At 40.7% G+C, this 18,323-nt stretch overlaps 1 protein-coding gene across 1 annotated transcript in view; it reads right to left on the reverse strand.

The window, feature by feature from the left end:
- The window catches only part of ADSL (adenylosuccinate lyase), a 33,299-nt gene extending 20,329 nt beyond the window's left edge, over nucleotides 1-12,970 (reverse strand). Inside the window, exons 1-7 of the mRNA XM_075183002.1 lie at nucleotides 12,715-12,970; nucleotides 9,743-9,946; nucleotides 9,006-9,050; nucleotides 8,815-8,894; nucleotides 7,910-8,081; nucleotides 7,220-7,266; nucleotides 2,848-2,938 (exon numbers count right to left, since the gene is read on the reverse strand). Of these exons, the coding sequence (XP_075039103.1) occupies nucleotides 2,848-2,938; nucleotides 7,220-7,266; nucleotides 7,910-8,081; nucleotides 8,815-8,894; nucleotides 9,006-9,050; nucleotides 9,743-9,946; nucleotides 12,715-12,924 (849 nt within the window). The 5' untranslated portion in view covers nucleotides 12,925-12,970. The remainder of the gene's footprint in view (nucleotides 1-2,847; nucleotides 2,939-7,219; nucleotides 7,267-7,909; nucleotides 8,082-8,814; nucleotides 8,895-9,005; nucleotides 9,051-9,742; nucleotides 9,947-12,714) is intronic.
- Between the last annotated feature and the right edge of the window lie 5,353 nt (nucleotides 12,971-18,323).

The following is an 18,323-nucleotide window of genomic DNA, read 5'->3' on the forward strand; positions in this document are numbered from 1 at the left end:
TGTTTCATGCACAGTACGTTTGCCAAAACTTATATTATACTTAAACAAAGACTTTCATATGCATATAAAATTGGTGGACAGATCACCTATTTCCTGTACATGGGAAACAATTTCTCTGTTCACCAGCAATTACAACAAACTGCAGGAATACCTCCAATTTGATGTTGCTACATCACCCTGATTTCTGGTTCTCCTAGGTCTTCCATGGGCTAAAGGACACACAATCCACACATACATTACAGATTGAGTTTGGCCAGGTTGCACCTTTTCATGCACCCTACATGTGCAGTTGGGCATTTGTAGTTAATGTCTGGTGCCAGAAAGGTTAAGATCTGCATCTGAAGAGTTAATTTAATAATAGAGTGACCAGCTCTGTGCATCTACTACAAAAATGCAAAATGTTTAATCATATGAAAGTATATATGAATTTTAAAATATCTAGAATAAAAAGGTTTTGCATCCTATCCTGGTGGACCAGGAGGTATCAGGAGCATTTGATGGTATTATACTACCACTGCAGTTCCTGTCCGCGGGAACACCAAACGTTGGTGTTCTATTCAGTCACACTCCTCCCCCCCCCCAAAGGGCAACAAAAGCAGAAATATAGACTACTGCCCCACAATCTGGTGCAGATTTTGACTTAGTGTGAGGGGTTAGACCCCGGAGCAGGTCTCCTGGAGGAAATTTGTGCAGAGGATTTAAAGATGAAATCTACCAGAGCAGATTTAGTGGCCGTAGGGTGGAAGAGAGAAGAGGAAAGCAGTGCACAGGAGGTGCAGATAGTCCCCCAAAAGCACCCAGACCAGCTGCAGACAGGTAAGAGTTTGGCTGATGCTTTAATCCAGGGTGTGCAGTCAGCTACCTTATATCACCTACCACTGATACACTGTATCCATTGCTGGCACACTGGGTATAGGAGCATCCTATTACATCAGTGTAATACCGACGCACCAGGTAAAGGGGTGTCCTATGAGATCAGCGGTAATGTTGACAGTATATACTCTTGACTACATATTACTATTGGCTTTGCAGCTGGTAGACATAAAAGCTCTGTACAGAATAATTGTAGTAACAAAACATCTGCGGGTTGGGAAAGGTTACTACACATCTTAGTTCCGACATTTACACAGTTTCAACGAGTAGTTAATCATCCACCCATTGCCAAGCCCCTTGTTACACAGCAGAATGGACATTATCGCAGCAGTTTCTTCAGTGATAATATTCTACGGCCGGAGTTTGGGAGGAAGGAAAATGCTTCCCAGCAGGGTGAGGTCTTCTTAGGCAGGGATTACTTTGGCTCGTAATGTAGGCAATCAAGACTGCTTTGAAAAGACAGTCATGAGTGCATGCACACTGCAGAATTGGAACGACATTCTTCCATTGTTGAACAAGATATTTAGTGCAGTTTAAAAATCTCGTTCAATGATATGAAGGGCTTTGGAACAATAAATGTTCCTCGTTGCAGGGTACACGCTACTGTGATATCAGGGGAAGTACGGTGGCTCAGTTGTTAGCACGTCTGCCTCACAGCACTGGGGTCACGAGTTCGATTCCTGACCACGGCCTTATCTGTGTGGTTTGTATGTTCTCCCCATGTTTGCGTGGGTTTCCTCCGGGTGCTCCGGTTTCCTCCCACTCTCCAAAAAACATACTGGTAGGTTAATTGGCGGCTATCAAATTGACCTTTGTCTGTGTGTATATGTTAGGGAATTTAGACTACGCTCTATTGGGGTAGGGACTGATGTGAGCGAGTTCTCTGTACAGCGCTGCAGAATTAGTGGCGCTATATAAATAAATAATGACGATTATGAACCAGAGGTTTGTCGTCCGATTGGCCCAATAATCAGCTGAAAACACAGTACTGTATACCTAGCTGTAGTATAGACTTCCATGTTTAATTTAAAAAAAAACATTAAAAGCTGTTATGTGGATTACGGTGGCTGCATTGTATAATACCACTTTTGTAGTTGTGGCCTCAATTATCAGTGATTTTCTCTTTCTGAATAAGTAAAAAATGTGATATTACTGACCCTGTCTGCATATAAATCAACCAATCAACACTGTGCATTTCCGCAAAGCAAGTCTGCCTAGCATTCATTCACTGTCTAATTGTTTAGTCAGAAGCATCTACTGTCTAATATGGAACACAGCTGAAGAGGAATGTAGTAGAGTATTGTGGGCATATTTAGTTAAGTTTACATACTGCGGTTATTTTGTATATTCAGTTCAGTAATAGAGATTTGTATTAAAATCAAATAGTGGTATTTCTCGCTCTTGCCATTCTGTTGATAAATGAAAAGTATCATTTAGCAAAGATCTTTGATATGTGAATACTAAATTTATTTTTTTCCTATTAACATGTACTCCAAAGTGACTGCCAGCCGTTAAGGAACATGTGACTTATTATTTACCAAGAGATTGAGAGTTATTTATCTTACCAGACAATTAGGGACAGATTCAATCAAATGTGATATGCCGCGAACGGACTCCCTGGCTAGGCAACATTGCAGATTTTTCCTCTAACCCCAGAGATGCGCAGGAAAAGACGCAATATTGGGGTAACCGGAAATGTGCGCAGCCTGACATTGCGATGACGTCCGGCAGCACCTTGTATTTAATTGAGTTGGCCCCAAAGTATTGCCGGCACCATTTATTTCCCTTGCAGCTCAACCACCAATTTTTTCTGTGCAAGACAAAATTGCACAGGTATTGGCACTTGACGTGATTTGTGAGGGAGTAGCCCTGTGGTACAAGTTCAAAATAGGAACATCCACTCTCTGATTGTTACTTGGTGCAAATACATTGAAGTTCAGTTTTAGCTTCTTATGTGCAGAGGTTGTTACATACCTTGTGGACCGTGGCTCCTAAACTTGCCAGAACAGACAACACTTCTACATCCACTTTGCGACTATAGGTTTGTCCAGTCACTATGTATGCCCTAGAAAAACAAACATGCCTGTGATTCTCCACACTGATCCATCTATACTTTTATCCCCATAAAGCGTATGATCTGATCTCAAAGTGAACTATCAATCATATCCTCCAATATTTCATTCCTTCATCCATGGTAATATCCCAGCTAGTATACTTTAAGTTACATCCTTTACTCCATCTCTGCATGGCATTACCATTTATATCCATTCATTATATATTTTTTTAATTGTCAGATAAATCCATTATATGCCCAATACAGTAATCTCCTAGAAATTGTTTAATTCTGGTCACCCAGAGATTTTTCTCTGTTCCCAAGAAACTAATAGACTTAGATGTTATATGTTGTGTAACCAAGGCTAACAATAAAATCATGAGCCATTAAATGATTGCTAGGACCTAGTGTTTGGAGGATAATTTAATTTGACAAAATAAGACGTTCCCATACACAAGAAAGTGTGTGGCCAAATCTAACATCTAGTCAGATGACGACCGTATGTGTGGTCAGAAAAGGTCACTGGCCAATCTGATTTTGCAGCTGTGCTGGCCAGTGTGGTCATTTATACACAAACTGCATACTGCAATCTATACTAGCCTAACGTCAATACCGAAGTCTATGTGGCCACTTTCACATTAACTGTGATGCATTACAAGGTATTTGTTGTTCAGAGTTACAAAGGTGGATTAGTACAACATGCTCTATTAGACAGCAATGCATCATTTTGATATAAAAAGTTACATAGGAAATAATTAATTTAGGGTTTAGTGGCCCTGTAAGGATAAAGAGGGACAAAAGAGTGACATGGTTGTCACTTTGTTCTTATTGACGGTAGGGTTGACTTTTTTCTTGGCAAAACTAATCACAAAAGCAGGATTTTTTAACTCACCGGAAAACCCATTTCTCTTTCCTGCCATTGAGGGACCCTGTGACAATGGGGTATAGTAGATGGATCTGGAGTAAAGGCACTTTAACACTCAAACTATTTGATTGGATAGCTCCTCCCCTATTATGCCCCTCCCATCTAGACCCATCCTCAGTTTTTGTAGAACAAAGCCCAGAAGAAACCAAGCGTAACAAGAAACATATTAAAGGTAAACACCAATACCAAAGGTAAACAGCATTACGAGAGGCAAAGCCCTGCAGCACTGGTTTAGCCGTTGAACATAAGCCAAACACACACAGTAGATGTAAGCCAACGAGCAATAGATTGCTTAGATACCGACCAACTACGCTTATGGGCATCATACAAGATGAAAAGGTCATTAGTTTGACAATCGCAAAACGTACAGTCTACATAGCATCTGAGGGCCCGATCCACACACAGAAGGTGCAAGAATGCATCAGAATCGCTACGACCTAGGATATCGGAACAGCAATCTCCTGGTTCAAATGAAAACAGGAAACCACCTTTGGCACCAATGAGAATCTAGTGTGAAGCACTGCCCTATCAGAATTGGCTGCCAAAACAGCGGGGAGGTTACAGCACTGCGGCCCCAACTCAGTAACCCGACGAGCAGAGGAGACAGCGAGGAAAAACACCACCTTCCAAGTAACATAAGCAGATCAACAGAATACAAAGGCTCAAAGGGCTCCTTAGTAAGAGCCCTGAGCACCAAATTAAGTTCCTAAGACTAATGGATGTACAAAGGAGGACTGAGCATGTAGAATCCCTTGTAGAATACTCTGCACATCCTTCATGACTGCCATCTTATGCTGAAAGAAAATTGAGAGCACCAAAACTTTCAGGGAAGAGAAACCTTTATCAAAACCCTCCTGCAAAAAACATAGCAAGCGTGAATTTTTTAAACTGTGACCTTCACACCACTGCAGGTAAGCTTTCCACCATAGTAATTGGCAGAGGAAGATTGCTTCCGTGCTTTAATGATGGTCTGCACAAACTGTTGCGAGAAACCCCTGGCCGTAAGAATCAATGTCACGCTGTCAAAGCCAGGAGACCTAAAGAATGGCAGGGAAGAGGACGAAAAGGCAACCAGTAAGGAGGACCTGCCTCCACCCATAGGACCAGAAGGGCAGGTACCCAATTCTTTTTTATTTCTTGAGCATCCACAGGAGCATGGAAAGCAGAGGAAACAGGTATGATGAAACCGCCATAGGACTGTCATGGCATCTGTGTAGCTCCCCGCTGGATCGCTTGAATTTAGGCAGAAGAGAGGGACCTTCAATTTCAAACTCGATGCCATGAGATCTGTCTCTGGCTGACCCCAATGCTGAACCAGAAAAGCAAAGACCTCCGTGTGAAGGTCTGCGTGTTTTCCCCCTGTAGCATTGTCCGATTGGACCTTCAGGGGCCCTCTGGCCAAAACACCTTGAACGAGCACCCTGTAGATTGCTTTGCATTCCAGAACACTAATGGGCAAGGAGGACTCCTGGGAAGACCAGAGGCCCTGGAACCGGAGATGACAGATGACTGTGCCCCAACCAGACAGACTGGCATCTGTGGTAACGAAGGTCCACTCCCACAACTGGAAGGGCTGAGGGAGCAATGTGTGGCCATGGACAGCGTGACGATCTGCCGGTCAAGATGCAAGGTGGATTTGGAACATTTTCTGAGAAGCTTCCTCTGGATTGGCCAGGAATGAAACTGGGTGAAGGGCATGGTACACCATGGTTCCTAGCAATTTCATGCAGTGGAGCAGGGACACTTCTCATTTGGTCAAAAGGGACCAGGGGGTAAATGTATTAACCTCAGATTCAAGCAGATCGCCAATATTCCGAGACTTTATCAGTCAAATTTAAAACGCCAATTTATTTAAAGGCAAGATTTGCCTTTAAACATATTAAGTGTCTGCAGATAACAGTAAAGCATGGTGGAGGTTCCTCGCAAGTTTTGGGCTGCACTTCAGCAAATGAAGTTGAGGATTTGGTCAGGATTAATGGTGTCTTCAATGCTGGGAAATACAAGCAGGTACTTATCCGTCATGCAATACTTTCAGGGAGGATGCTGATTGGCTCCAACTTTAGCCTGCGGCAAGACAATGACCACAAACATACAGCCAATGTCATTAAGAACCATCTTCATCGTAAAGAAGAACACGGAGTCCTGGAAGTCCTTGAGTCTGTCTGGGATTACATGAAGAGACAGAAGGATTTGAGCAAGCCTACATCCACAGACGATCTGTGGTTAGTTCTCTAAGATGTTTGGAGCAACCTCCCTGCCAAGTTCCTTCAAAAAGTGTGTGTAAGTGTACCTAGAAGAATTGATGCTGTTCTGAAGGCAAAGGGTGGTCACACCATATGTTGATTTAATTTCTCTTCTGTTCATTTTCTTTGCATTTTGTTAATTGATAAATATAAACTATTAACACTTCTATTTTTTTAAAGCATTCTTACTTTGCAGCATTTTTTCCACACCTGCCTAAAACTTTTCCCTAGTAGTATATTTAAGATCCAACTAGATAAAGACTGATAATGGCATCAGAGAAGGAGGACCGACAGCAGGAAACTCCTGCAGCGATGCAGAAAATGGTGGCCCCCGCTGAGGAAACACTGCTAGAATGAAGAGGACATGCACCCACGCAAGAATCGTGTTCCTGCACTGCCGTCTATAGCCAGGCAGTGTCTCCATCTGAAACTCTGCCCTCCCCCCATGCCTGTTATCAGACATCTGCCAAAAGCATTCTCGCCTTTATGGAGATCTGCATTGGCTCCGTCTGCTACAACAAGGCCGCAATACTGCACATGCGACAGTATCAGCGGAGCCACCGAAGCTGTACTGTCCTCTACGGTGATCTGCTTCATCGGATGTCCCCGCTGAGAGTCTGTGCTCATGTCCAGGGGAAGACCTGACAGCAGCTAGTAGTTAGCAGGCACTGCTGGAACTTGATGGGAGCTGGCAGGCTGTCAAGGAGAGGGAAAGCCAACAGGGTGAAGGCCGCCGACAGGCGCTTTACCCCCTGGAAGGCATCCTCAATCAGTCTCAACAGTGGTAAAAAATAAAAAATTGAAAAAAAAGTAAAAATAAAAACACTCGACAAGAGTACACAGAAAAAAAAAAAAGCATCCTACTGAAGGCACTTTATTAAAATGGAGGATGGCTCCAGATGGGAGGGACATAGCAGAGGAGGAGCTATCTACTTAAATAGTTTGAGTGTTAAAGTGTCTTTACTCCAGATCTACCTGCTATACTCCATTGTCCAGGGTTCCTCAATGACAGAAAGAGAAAAGTGAAGAATAAAAAAAAAATCAAAAAAAAAAAAAAATCATAATAATCAGTAAAATGAAAATAATCCAAAGTTTCTAAATGATCATGGCAGGAATTGAATTTACCTTTTAAATCCTGCCATGCTGGTCACCAGTTTGTCCAATTCTTCCACCTGAAACGAAACACAGCTATATATACCGAATTCCTAACCAGCCGCTGATTACATGTGCAAAATCTCCAATTTTAAATACACGTCTCCAAATTTTAGAATGAGGTATTCTGTTAATAGATATCATGCCAATGCGACATAAAAGAAATAAAAAAACAATGGGACAAAATTAGCAGGTATGTAAGTGGTGCCCATAATGTTTAAAATGTTACATCTTTAGCTTTAGTAGGAGGCAGGGCAATGCAAATATAAACATTTAACTACACTGTATCCTTTCACTAACCTGCTCACAACCAATTTAAGAAAATGCCATAAAATCAGAACCAAGAATTCACAGTGTACTGAAGTTTTGTATATAAATATAGTTTATAAAGTAGTGGTGGACTTTTGTACAACCTCAAGTCTGTAGAAATGTCTCTCTCTGTGTAGAAGCCATTGCTACCTGATAACGACTGCTGGACTGCGTGTTCCTCACTAGAAAGAACAAAGTTTTCAGCTCTGAAATTGTCCACCAGAATCAATCTGCTAGGACAGGAGGGTTGTACTGAATGCAGAACCTGGATATACCACATTCACATGCTCTAAATTTGTACATCTGGGAAAAGCTAAATGACAGCAAGAAAGTGGGTTATCAGGATAATGGCACCTTCTCATGGTCCCCGTCAAAAAGCTGCAAAAAGCTGGCCTGTGTTCCAGTCGTACCCTTCACCCCTCGAAACCTGAGGTCATTTCTGGCTCGCTCCAGATTGTGCAGGTCCATACATAGGTCTTGCAGCCATAGGCAACTACGTTTCCCCACAGTGGTCAGCTGGGCTGGCCTGTAAAGAAGAGATTGTAAGCACTCAATGATCATTACAGTTAAAGCTGAAAACATTGTCTAATTTTTTAGTAGACCACAGACCACCAATATGTCATTTTATGTTGGACACACACACTGGAAAATCACTTGTACACAGTGCCATCATCACCGTGTTTCCCCAAAGAGGAGTGCAGTGTCCGAAAATCATCATGCCCAAATATTCAGTCAACAGAAGACTGCGGTCAGCCTATGAGCGGTAATATGCTGACCACACTAGCTGGCCCCCTCTAGATCCTCGGTCATAGCAACGAACACCTGAATCTGTCCAAATTAAAAAATGCTTAGCACTTTAATCAACAGACAAAAATGACATGCAGTAAGTATTCGTAATTTTGTCATAGAAATAATCAATTTTCATCTTTTATTGATTATCCACGATCTCCTTTATTGACAGTCTCACTAACCTCACGGTCACAAATTATCGGGAGAATACGGATTTAGTAGGCAAACTAATTATAAAAATGCCCTCTGCTACCATAGTTGTATGCTGGCAGGGTGTATGGTATATACGGACATATAAAGTATATAATCCTGTAACCCTACCAAATATATAAAACTGTATTAGGAAATCAGTTTCATAAAATGAAGTCCATTATATAATTTATGTACATGTAATAAAAACCAGAGGGAGAAACAAGGATTATACTGGGAGGTAAACAGAAAGTTCCACTGCAACACAACCTGCTACTTACTGGTAATGGGTGAATCCCAAGGTTGGAAGCTCAGCATATCTTTCTGCAAAGTCTGCCAAGCGGCTTATGACCCGAGCAAGCTGTGAACCAAAGACAAAGAAAAGACATGGCATTAAAATGTGGATAGCAAACATAAGTATCATTTCTTCTATTCGGATTTATTGTGTACGTAGCAAAAGTAAAGTTCTTACCTTCGGCAGTAGCAAATCAAAACCATCCCGCAAAACAATAAGGTCCTGAAAGTATGAGAAAGGTGTACAGTGAGTACATTCTTGAAATTATTTAATAAATAAGTAGGAAAATACAAGTTCAAGAGACGTTGGAGACATTGGGGTTGCATTGTGTATACACAAATATATGTCTACACACTTACATTTGCGGATTGATATTTTGAGCAAGAGGCATCTTCTAATAAGTGCAAACTTAAATTTGACACCTAAAGACATATTCAATTAGGTTTCTGGTCCGCATTACCACGGAACCTGCGCAGTATTGCCGGTAATACGGTACGGCAATAACGTGGATTTTCCTACGCATCCCTATGGGGTGCGCACGAAAATCCACGTTATTGCGGTCATGTGGATTGACTTCGCGGCCCGTTCCGGCGAACGCAGGAAAGTTGGGAAGCAGGCAATTTGCACCAGTCTTGTGTAGGATAATTTACACTCCAAAAGTAACATTGTCAAAAGATACGTGGAAACCAAAATACAGCCGCATCCTATAGGCTGCGGGTAAAGAGCATCACTACGTCCTTACTGTACTCCACTTGCCCTGCCTTGATTCTCCCCTTCAAGTGCAACAAACAGCAAATGACCGATGTGTGCACCAGGAAATACTGACGCAAATTGTGTGCATATGAAAATACACTTGCGTTCAACTCTAAATCAGTTGCATTATGTCTTGTTCCAAGCAACAATGAAATACTCACTGTATTGTCTCCCACATAACAGGAGGTGGCCCCCAGATGAATAATGGGTGCAGCTCTGGGGCAACAGTGTGCAAAGGTATGCACATGTGCCATGACATCATGACGCAAACGCTTCTCCTCCTCCGCTGCCATTTTGAAGTCTATGTTCTCCAAGTTGGACTCCATCTCTTGGATCTGCTCTTCTGTGATTGGCAGCCCCAGACTCTGCACACATAAGTGAAAAATAAAACAACGGTTATTAATTTAATACAGCTTCTAACAAAGATCCATTTGCACATATTGGCCCTGACAACCAAAAGGAATTTCAATCCTCTCTCTTTAACACATAACTATGCATTGGTTCATATTAAAGGAAAGGACGGAAGAGATGCACTTTCTTAAGGTCAATATGGAGTTTTGACTTGCAGTAGATTTTGGTGCTTGCAAAGAAAAAAAACTGTGAGATCACATGATACGAAGGATTATAGCATGGAAATGAGACGTGGGTAATTGACGAAAACTTAAATGAACATAAGTGAGGAATCTGACTATACTGCATTGAAAAAGCCTAATAAATATAGTATAGCAAAGGGCACAGAGATGGGGAAATTACTTTGGGGTGACTTGGATAAGTGAAATGACCTTTAGTAAGACATAAAGGAAAGAAGGAATGGCAAAATAAGGCAGAAAGAAACCGCAGTAGTAGTAAACCATAGAACACAGGAAACAGTCAATTACATGTTCTAAGGAAACAAGCCTGTAAAACATATGATAGTACAGTTTTATAAATGGTCCTTTCATTGAACACTCACATGTTTTAATACAATCCAGGTTCCTAAAACGATCAATTAAAAAAAGAAAAATGCTAACCAATCCACAATACTTTCCTACTGCTAAAATAAAACAATTAAATGACTGAGACTGGGCCTCCTACAGGTCTAAACTAAAACTATCAATTGCTCACTTTTTAAGGCTATGTCTACATAATGAAAATGAAAAACATTTGAAGTGTGGTAAGAGAACCCCTTTGCAGCTAAAAGGTTAAGTCTGGGAAGAGCAAGAGACTAAAAATAAAACTACAGCTATTACCACCTCCAGCTTGACTATAAATAAAAACAAGATGTTAACGTTCAGGCGACACACTACAATAGAGAAACCATTACATATACCTCTCAAAAACCACTTGCATTAAGTAGATATAAAAAAAAATATATTAAGATATCCCAACAATTTATACCAAAACCCAGAGAAAGCAATAAATATATATTTACATGCGCTTTTCACACTTAACCTTATAAGCCACGCCGACTCCAGTCCCTTCCAACACTTTACATAACATACAACCCTGAGTTTTTTTTAATAGTTACTGTATCAAAGCTGCATAAAAAACACTTTCACAATGCAGATATATATGTATCAAACAGTATATTTTACTTATACAACAATGTCTCAACATACCTATAGTCTTACACACCAAACCTAAAATAGTCAACATAGATAATACAGTATCTTTGTGTAGGGACATTAACTTCTGCAAGTTTAAGCGTGCAATCATCATCACCATTTATTTATATAGCGACACTGATTCTGCAGCGCTGTACAGAGAACTCATCCACATCAGTACCTGTCACATTGGAGACAACAATCTAAATTCCCTAATATACACACACCGACAGAGAGAGAGAGAGAGAGAGAGAGATATTACGGTCAATTTTAATAAGTCAATTAACCTACTAGTATGTTTTTGGAGTGTGGGAGGAAACCCATGCAAACATGGGGAGTACATACAAACTCCACACAGATAAGGCCATAGTCAGGTGCAATTACCATATATAACCCTCATATCATTACAATATAGTACATCAATCTGTTCACTACAAATCTTCCCATAGATCATTCCCACTGTTTTTTTTCTCATAACAATCCTTAACTAATACAATACTACTGTCCCAGCGCAGTCCCATTGCGCGGAGTGCAACTGGGTGAGTGAGGAAAGATTTCATGTTTTTCAGATATCCTTAGAAGTGAGACATAGGGGAGATGTGTGGTGTTTAAGACATGCAATAACTAAAGGCCAAACCAAATCAAACTGTATTATGTTTTAAACAGGGTTTAAAACATCAATCCCAATTTTAATACACAGACGACATTCAAAACATTCCACGTATTAAGAGACTATGGGGGAGATTTACTAAGGGGTATGCGGATTAAATTATCTTGCCGACCAAAGCCGTAACTTAGAATTCTAGCGCCTGGGGCAGGAAAGACAAATGCCGCCCCCCTAGCCATCAATTTTAACCAAATTAACCTAAAATATTCCTAAATTGCACCCCCCTTCAGCGTTGCGCCCTGGGCGGTCACCCGTCGCACAGCCCTAGTGCCGACTGAACCATGTTTGGTATTTTTGTTGTTTTTAACACTAATTAGAGACAGCCTGCCATGCTGTTCAATAAACAGCTGCTTATGTATGTGTGTATATGTATATATCTAGCTGTCTGTGGTGGTTAAGCCCTTGTGACATTCATTGAAATGTAAAATTGTCTGAGTGTGTCCAAAGTCTAGCAAAATTGGAGATTCCGTGTAAAGAAAAAAAAAAAAAGACTGACTAACAGGACATGTATTTTAAAAAGTGTACTAATTCAGAAATGCTGCCATGCACTGATGTGCAGATTGCCAGATCTAAAATAAAAATCAGCAGTGACTACAGATGTGTTGAAATCACGGTACATACATATACAATAATTACATTAAAAAACAAATAATTAAGTTTAAAAATATATGTAACTGAACATAAGAGGACCCTGATTATTATGGGGTTAGCTGAAGTATTTATATCAGCTCTTACAAGCATGAGTGTTATTTTTCACAGCACACACGTGTTGCATGGCTTTCACAGATCTATTAAAGATAAGATGTATTCTAATATGAATGGCTCATTCTGCACATGTTGTGCAAGGTGTGGATGACCAAAATCTGGATTGCAATTACTTTACCCGCTGGGCCTGCGCCAGAAACAACCATAACCTTCTCCATGTCTGGAATTTCTTGCTGTCGCTGAAGTTGAAAGCCATCTCCCGGCTAGCATAGCGGGACACTAGAGGAGATCGGTAGCGCAGGACCTCCTCAGGTCCCTGGGCTAGTGTCGACGCACTGCCCGTCACTTTAGCGCCTGAATCTCCGCTGAAACCACTGCCTGCGTCCATCTCCTGTACGAAGCGCAGTCTATAGTAGAATGACACCTTGCCTCATCCAATATGGAAGCTTCTCTACGCTTCCTATCACATGTGGGTGCTCGAAATAGCCATATTAGTTGAGGCAAATAGAGCGATGAACATATTAAGGCAACTTTTTAGCCGTCTGAGTTTATCCTCTGGTGTTTTAATAATGATAATAATAATAATTAATAATAATAAATACATATCATTCATTGTGAATTTAATTTTTTTAAAATCTCACTTTATGATTACCTAACTAAAGTGCAATTCACTTACCATTTAAATAGCAAATGTTATACTTTTCGTCCTTCTTTTATGCAAATTACATAAGAAAGTTTACAATATATGGAGCAATTTAGAGTTGGACTTATTTGCATATGTAAAATGTTTGCACCCAAAAAAATCATATTTATGTGCAACTCATTTTCCCACAAAAAAATAAAGAACATTACCTTTACCAAGTTCCGCGCCAGTGCCATTTTTTCACTAATTTAATATGACGGGGAAGTGGGGGTCTGGGATCAGCTGTGGTATGAGTAAGTAGGGAAAATAATAATTACAGGGCTGTGGTATAAGAGGAGTTACATGGGGAAAGGATAATCTACAGGGCTGTGGTATGAGAAGAGTAACCCCTACACGGGAAAATGGCCCTGTGACCAAGAGGCTAGTTGCCAGAAAGCCAAGGTGACTTGTTCCTTCAGTGAAGGTGATTACATCTTTCTTTCCTCTGGCCTTTCCGGAAGATAGTTTTAAAAAGTTCTGGCCAAAAGGCTCGGGTATGACACATTATTTGTTTTAGTAAGTATTTGTATTTATTTCCCCATTTGGACATGGGGTTGTGGATAAAGCACTTAGAGGCTCCTATGTCTAGAGGAGGTAAATGTGTGGGAGGGGAGTGCAAGTTCCAGTCCCTGAAAAAGCCCACCTTACAATTGCAGCAAGATGACCCAAAAGCCCCTTGCACACTAATGAGCCTTATGGTTCTGGAGACCAGGGAGCAGAGGGGCCATTTTGTTTTTCAAGGAGGGCCAGAAGATCCTTGCTGAAAATAGACGGTTTTCTCCATGTGCACTGAGTGAAAGAGAGCACTGTATTTCAGCTTTTGAGGGTAAGAATACTTATCTGGACTACTCAAATGAGCCATCATAGATACCTAATCTGTGGTGGTGTTGGGGTAGCCTCCCGGTGTGCTAGGGACATCCTAGGATAAGAAACCGCAAACCAATCTTGGCATATTGTTTGCTGACTCTGCTCCTTTAGTCAATAGAGCAAGGCCCTCTTAATACAGTGAACTAGCAACGAATTGCATTACTAAAGATTAATGCTCAAAAATACATCACCCTCCTAACTCCCAGAGCATCAAAATCACCCTCCAGGATCTGTTCTCTAACTCCTCAAGTTTAGTCTAGAGCCAGTATAGGGTAAACTTGTTCATGGAGGCAAAAATGATCTGTGGCAAGAGTGTCAGCAAACACGTCTGCACCTCCACAGCCAGATTATTTTTAAATACTTGCTGAATGGACATCATCAGTGTGCACATCCTTATAACTGTACATTGGTCCAAAATTTGATTTTTACTGCACCCAAAAGCAGAGGTGACATGGTAGACTACCATCTCCTGCTCCGCATTCATCCACCGTGCAGCATCACTTTTAATATTAAAAGGATTAGGAAATAAAAGGAGCATTGCAAAATATGCAGTAGTTCCATGCATATGTAAAACACAGTCCTTAACAGAGCCGTGTGCTTAGTGCACGTCTTCTATCCCAGTATTCCTATTCTTTTTTCTGTGCTGGTCACAAGAACCTGAAATTCTCGGCTAAAGTGGTATGGAGTAGCATGACAGCCTTAATGAAATAATGCATGAAACGGCATTAACAACCTATTGGCAAATATCTACTGCCGAATTCTACAGTATTTCTATTCCCTTTTTTTTATTATTCAATTTCATTGTACTTTTGTGTCAGGATACTCTTTCTTCAACTTGTTGTCTGGTACTTGTATTCAAAAAAGTGAGTTTAATAAAAAGTGAAACCAAAAACATAGGTTAAGTGCATAAAAAAAAATATCTTCAGATAAAAAAATGTTCTGGCAACTGAAATAAGAGAAATAGGTGCTTGGATGTAATAGACTTGCTTCTCCGGTGTTTCTGGCATCCTTAGGGGCAAATGGCTATTAGTGTTTTATACTTCTCTATATGTTTCTTTTGGTTGCTGTAGCAATGGTTCTAATTTGTGTGAGTTATATGCTATGCTTTGCTTGCTGCCTATTTTGGTGATTTTGATAGGCTTATGTGTATGTCTGTTAGTATGGCTGGGAGTGATACACCAGCTTCCTGTTGGATTTTATTAGACTGTTTTCTTTGCAAAAAAAGAAAGTGGAAATAATATATTTAATCAAGGAAAGAGACACCTATCTGTAATAACATATCAGCAGACATTATAAACAAGTGTTACAAGCTATAACAAACAAATTTGACAATAAAGCAGGAAGGACCTGTTGCCCACCACTGTACTAAGAGGAACTGTAGTAGGAAATGTGTTTTACTCCTAATAATATTAAGGCAAGTGCCATCTATTTTACTAATGACTATGCTGATTAATTATTGGGACATAATGCAATTTGTGGCTTAACCACCATTTTCATCACATCGAAAATACAGATGAAATCTGTGACATCTCTGATGTTCTAAGGAGACTTCTTTTTACTCAAACTTTTGAAACAAACATTCGCCTTGTAGCACAATACAGGAACCCTGAAATAAAGGGAGCATACAGAAAATGAATGTCTGTGCCACTTACCCTACCATCCAGTGGTTGAAGTGGAAATTTAGTAGTGGCGGTATGGAGAATCTAATTGAATGCAATTTTATATTTTTACAATTAAGACAGCAGTAGAAGTAAGGGTAAGGCATACCACCTTATACATCCCCACTTCGACCACTGCTACCATCACAAATAAAGGTGTTTAAATAAAAATTAAGAAGATACACCAGCTAATTTGAAACTGATAACTTAAATTCCAGTTCCTGTAAAATAATGTAGAAATAAAATTGTGAGGAGTGGGTGAAAGGGGTGGGGAGTATAGTGTAGGGAAAATCAGAGTGAATATGAAGGGATTGAGGATGAGGTGGATGAGTCATTTGACATATTAACATAGGTAGTCTTTAGCCAAATTGGACGTCATGTGACCACCTTCTATTTTTCAAACTAGTAGAGCTAGTACATTGTTATAGATTAGCCATGGAGGCCGACCCTCCCAAAGGATGCTGAAGAATTTTACAGTATGCAGGTTATGTGTTCCATGAACTGAATAACTCATATACAATTAATTACTTCATGTAGCTATGGAGGTGCCTCATTCTTCATCATATGTGTGATCTGGCAAGTAGACTTTTGAAAACTTTAATTAGACCGCCCACTTTATAAAACAAAAAGATATGATACGGAAGCATAGTGAGTGATTATTGAAAGGAAAATGTATGAATTCTGGTGGCCGGAAATATGTGATAAATAATGGAAAAGAAAAGTAATTACAGATGTACTCGAAAGATACAATAAATCTAATATCTAATGATACCAATGCTAATAATAAAGATGACGAGATCCTGTCATCTAATTAAAACTCCGCAGATCTCTGTCTGTTGTGAGACTGTTTGTACTTGGTGCTAGCTTTATGGTATTGTCTATAAGTCCCCTTTTCTTTTTGGTTATATTACTTTAATTCCCATGAATCTGAAATTTGTGATTCTACAGTCATGCTCGTCTTTGAAATGTTCAAATAAATATTGGTTAGGCTTTGTTAATGGTATATTTCGCATATGTTCATTTAATATGGTGCTGCTTATATATTGCATAACACATAAGTAACAGCAATGCATAGTGAGATGCCCAGTAGTAGCTGCTACATCTGATAAGATTAGCATTGTTCAGTAATAACAATTAAAATCACACAGGGCCTACACCCCTCTGCTTCTTACCTAGTGTGGAGTAGGGGTGGGACGACATCTTCTATTCTTGGGATTGAGGTGCTGTACGGTGAAATCATAGCCAAGCACCACACCCAGTCCACTACGACATGGAGGAGCAGCAGCCTACAACTTCACAGGTAAGAAGCTTCTAGCCCCTGCCCCTCCATCTCAGCGCTAACACTCAGTGTGTGGGGGCCCGAATGACAATTCAGGTACTGGATGAGTGACATTATGTCACTCATTGAGTGTTTAAGCCATTCCCTAACCTTGGCGCCCTAAGCAACTGCCTGGGTTTGCCTAGTAGTAACGCCAACCCTGTACTCACCCCTTTGCTGCTGTCCTCTTCTCCTGTGGCTTCCAGCAATTTTTGAGGCAGATTCAATTCCCTGCGTACTTCTTTAGAACAACGTGATCAGCGCACTATTACCATTACTATAGTAATAGCTGTGCATTATTACCGTTACTACAGTTACAGCTCTGTGAGCGCAAGCAAAAAAATCTGCTTTGAAATTACCGTAGTAACAGTAATAATGCGCAGCCCGAGTTGTTCTAAAGAACAATGCAGAGAATTGAATCTGCCCTCTAGAGTCTTGTACCTGTAAAGCGGTCGTGGCACTTCCCCCAGATACACAAACTGTCATATTTTACATCAAATGAGAGTGTGAAAAGCTGGATTATTGTTCATTGCCAGGGTCATATTAGAAGGCAGATAGTATACCCTCATGACACATGACTTGTGATTTTGAGTGCCAGGCATAGCTCTCTCCTCATCATTCCAGAAGTTCGGAGGAAAGAACACACTAGAATAAAGAAATATAAGAACAAACAGTTCCAGAAATTCTGGGACAGTTAGCAGGTAAGTATATATAAGATTAGGGCCGCCAAGAGAGGGGGGGGTACAAATAACCCGGGCCCGGGCATGCCAGGGGTCCCGGCCTGGGCCCTCTCTGCAGACAGTTTTGTTTTGCTTTCTCACAAATTTTTTTTCCTTTTGTGTTTTTTTTTTTTTTCGTGAGGGCCTCTGCCCTGTTCATTGGTGGGGGGAGCTGGGTAGTTAAAAAAAACCCAAAACATATAGTCACATGATCATGGCACCGGCGTCCCTTCTCCTTCCTCTCTGCTCTGTTCACACTGAATGTCGAGCGTGACGTCATCAAGTCACGCCCGACATTCAGTGAGGAGCAGCGCAGAGAGGACCCAGACAGAAGCAAGAGGAGAGAAGACAGGAGAAAAGAAATGAAAAGAAAAGAAAAGAGATAAAAGAAGAAAATGCAAAGGTAAGTAAAAGGAACGGAGGCAAGGGGAGGCAAGCAGAAAAGCACAGTGTGAGGAAAAAGGGGGTTGGGGGAGAAAGGCACAGTGTGATGAAAAATGGGGGGGGGAGAAAGGCACAGTGTGATGAAAAATGGGGGGGAGA

This window comes from Mixophyes fleayi, chromosome 8 (genome assembly GCF_038048845.1).
Source record: "Mixophyes fleayi isolate aMixFle1 chromosome 8, aMixFle1.hap1, whole genome shotgun sequence".
NCBI lineage: Eukaryota > Metazoa > Chordata > Amphibia > Anura > Limnodynastidae > Mixophyes > Mixophyes fleayi.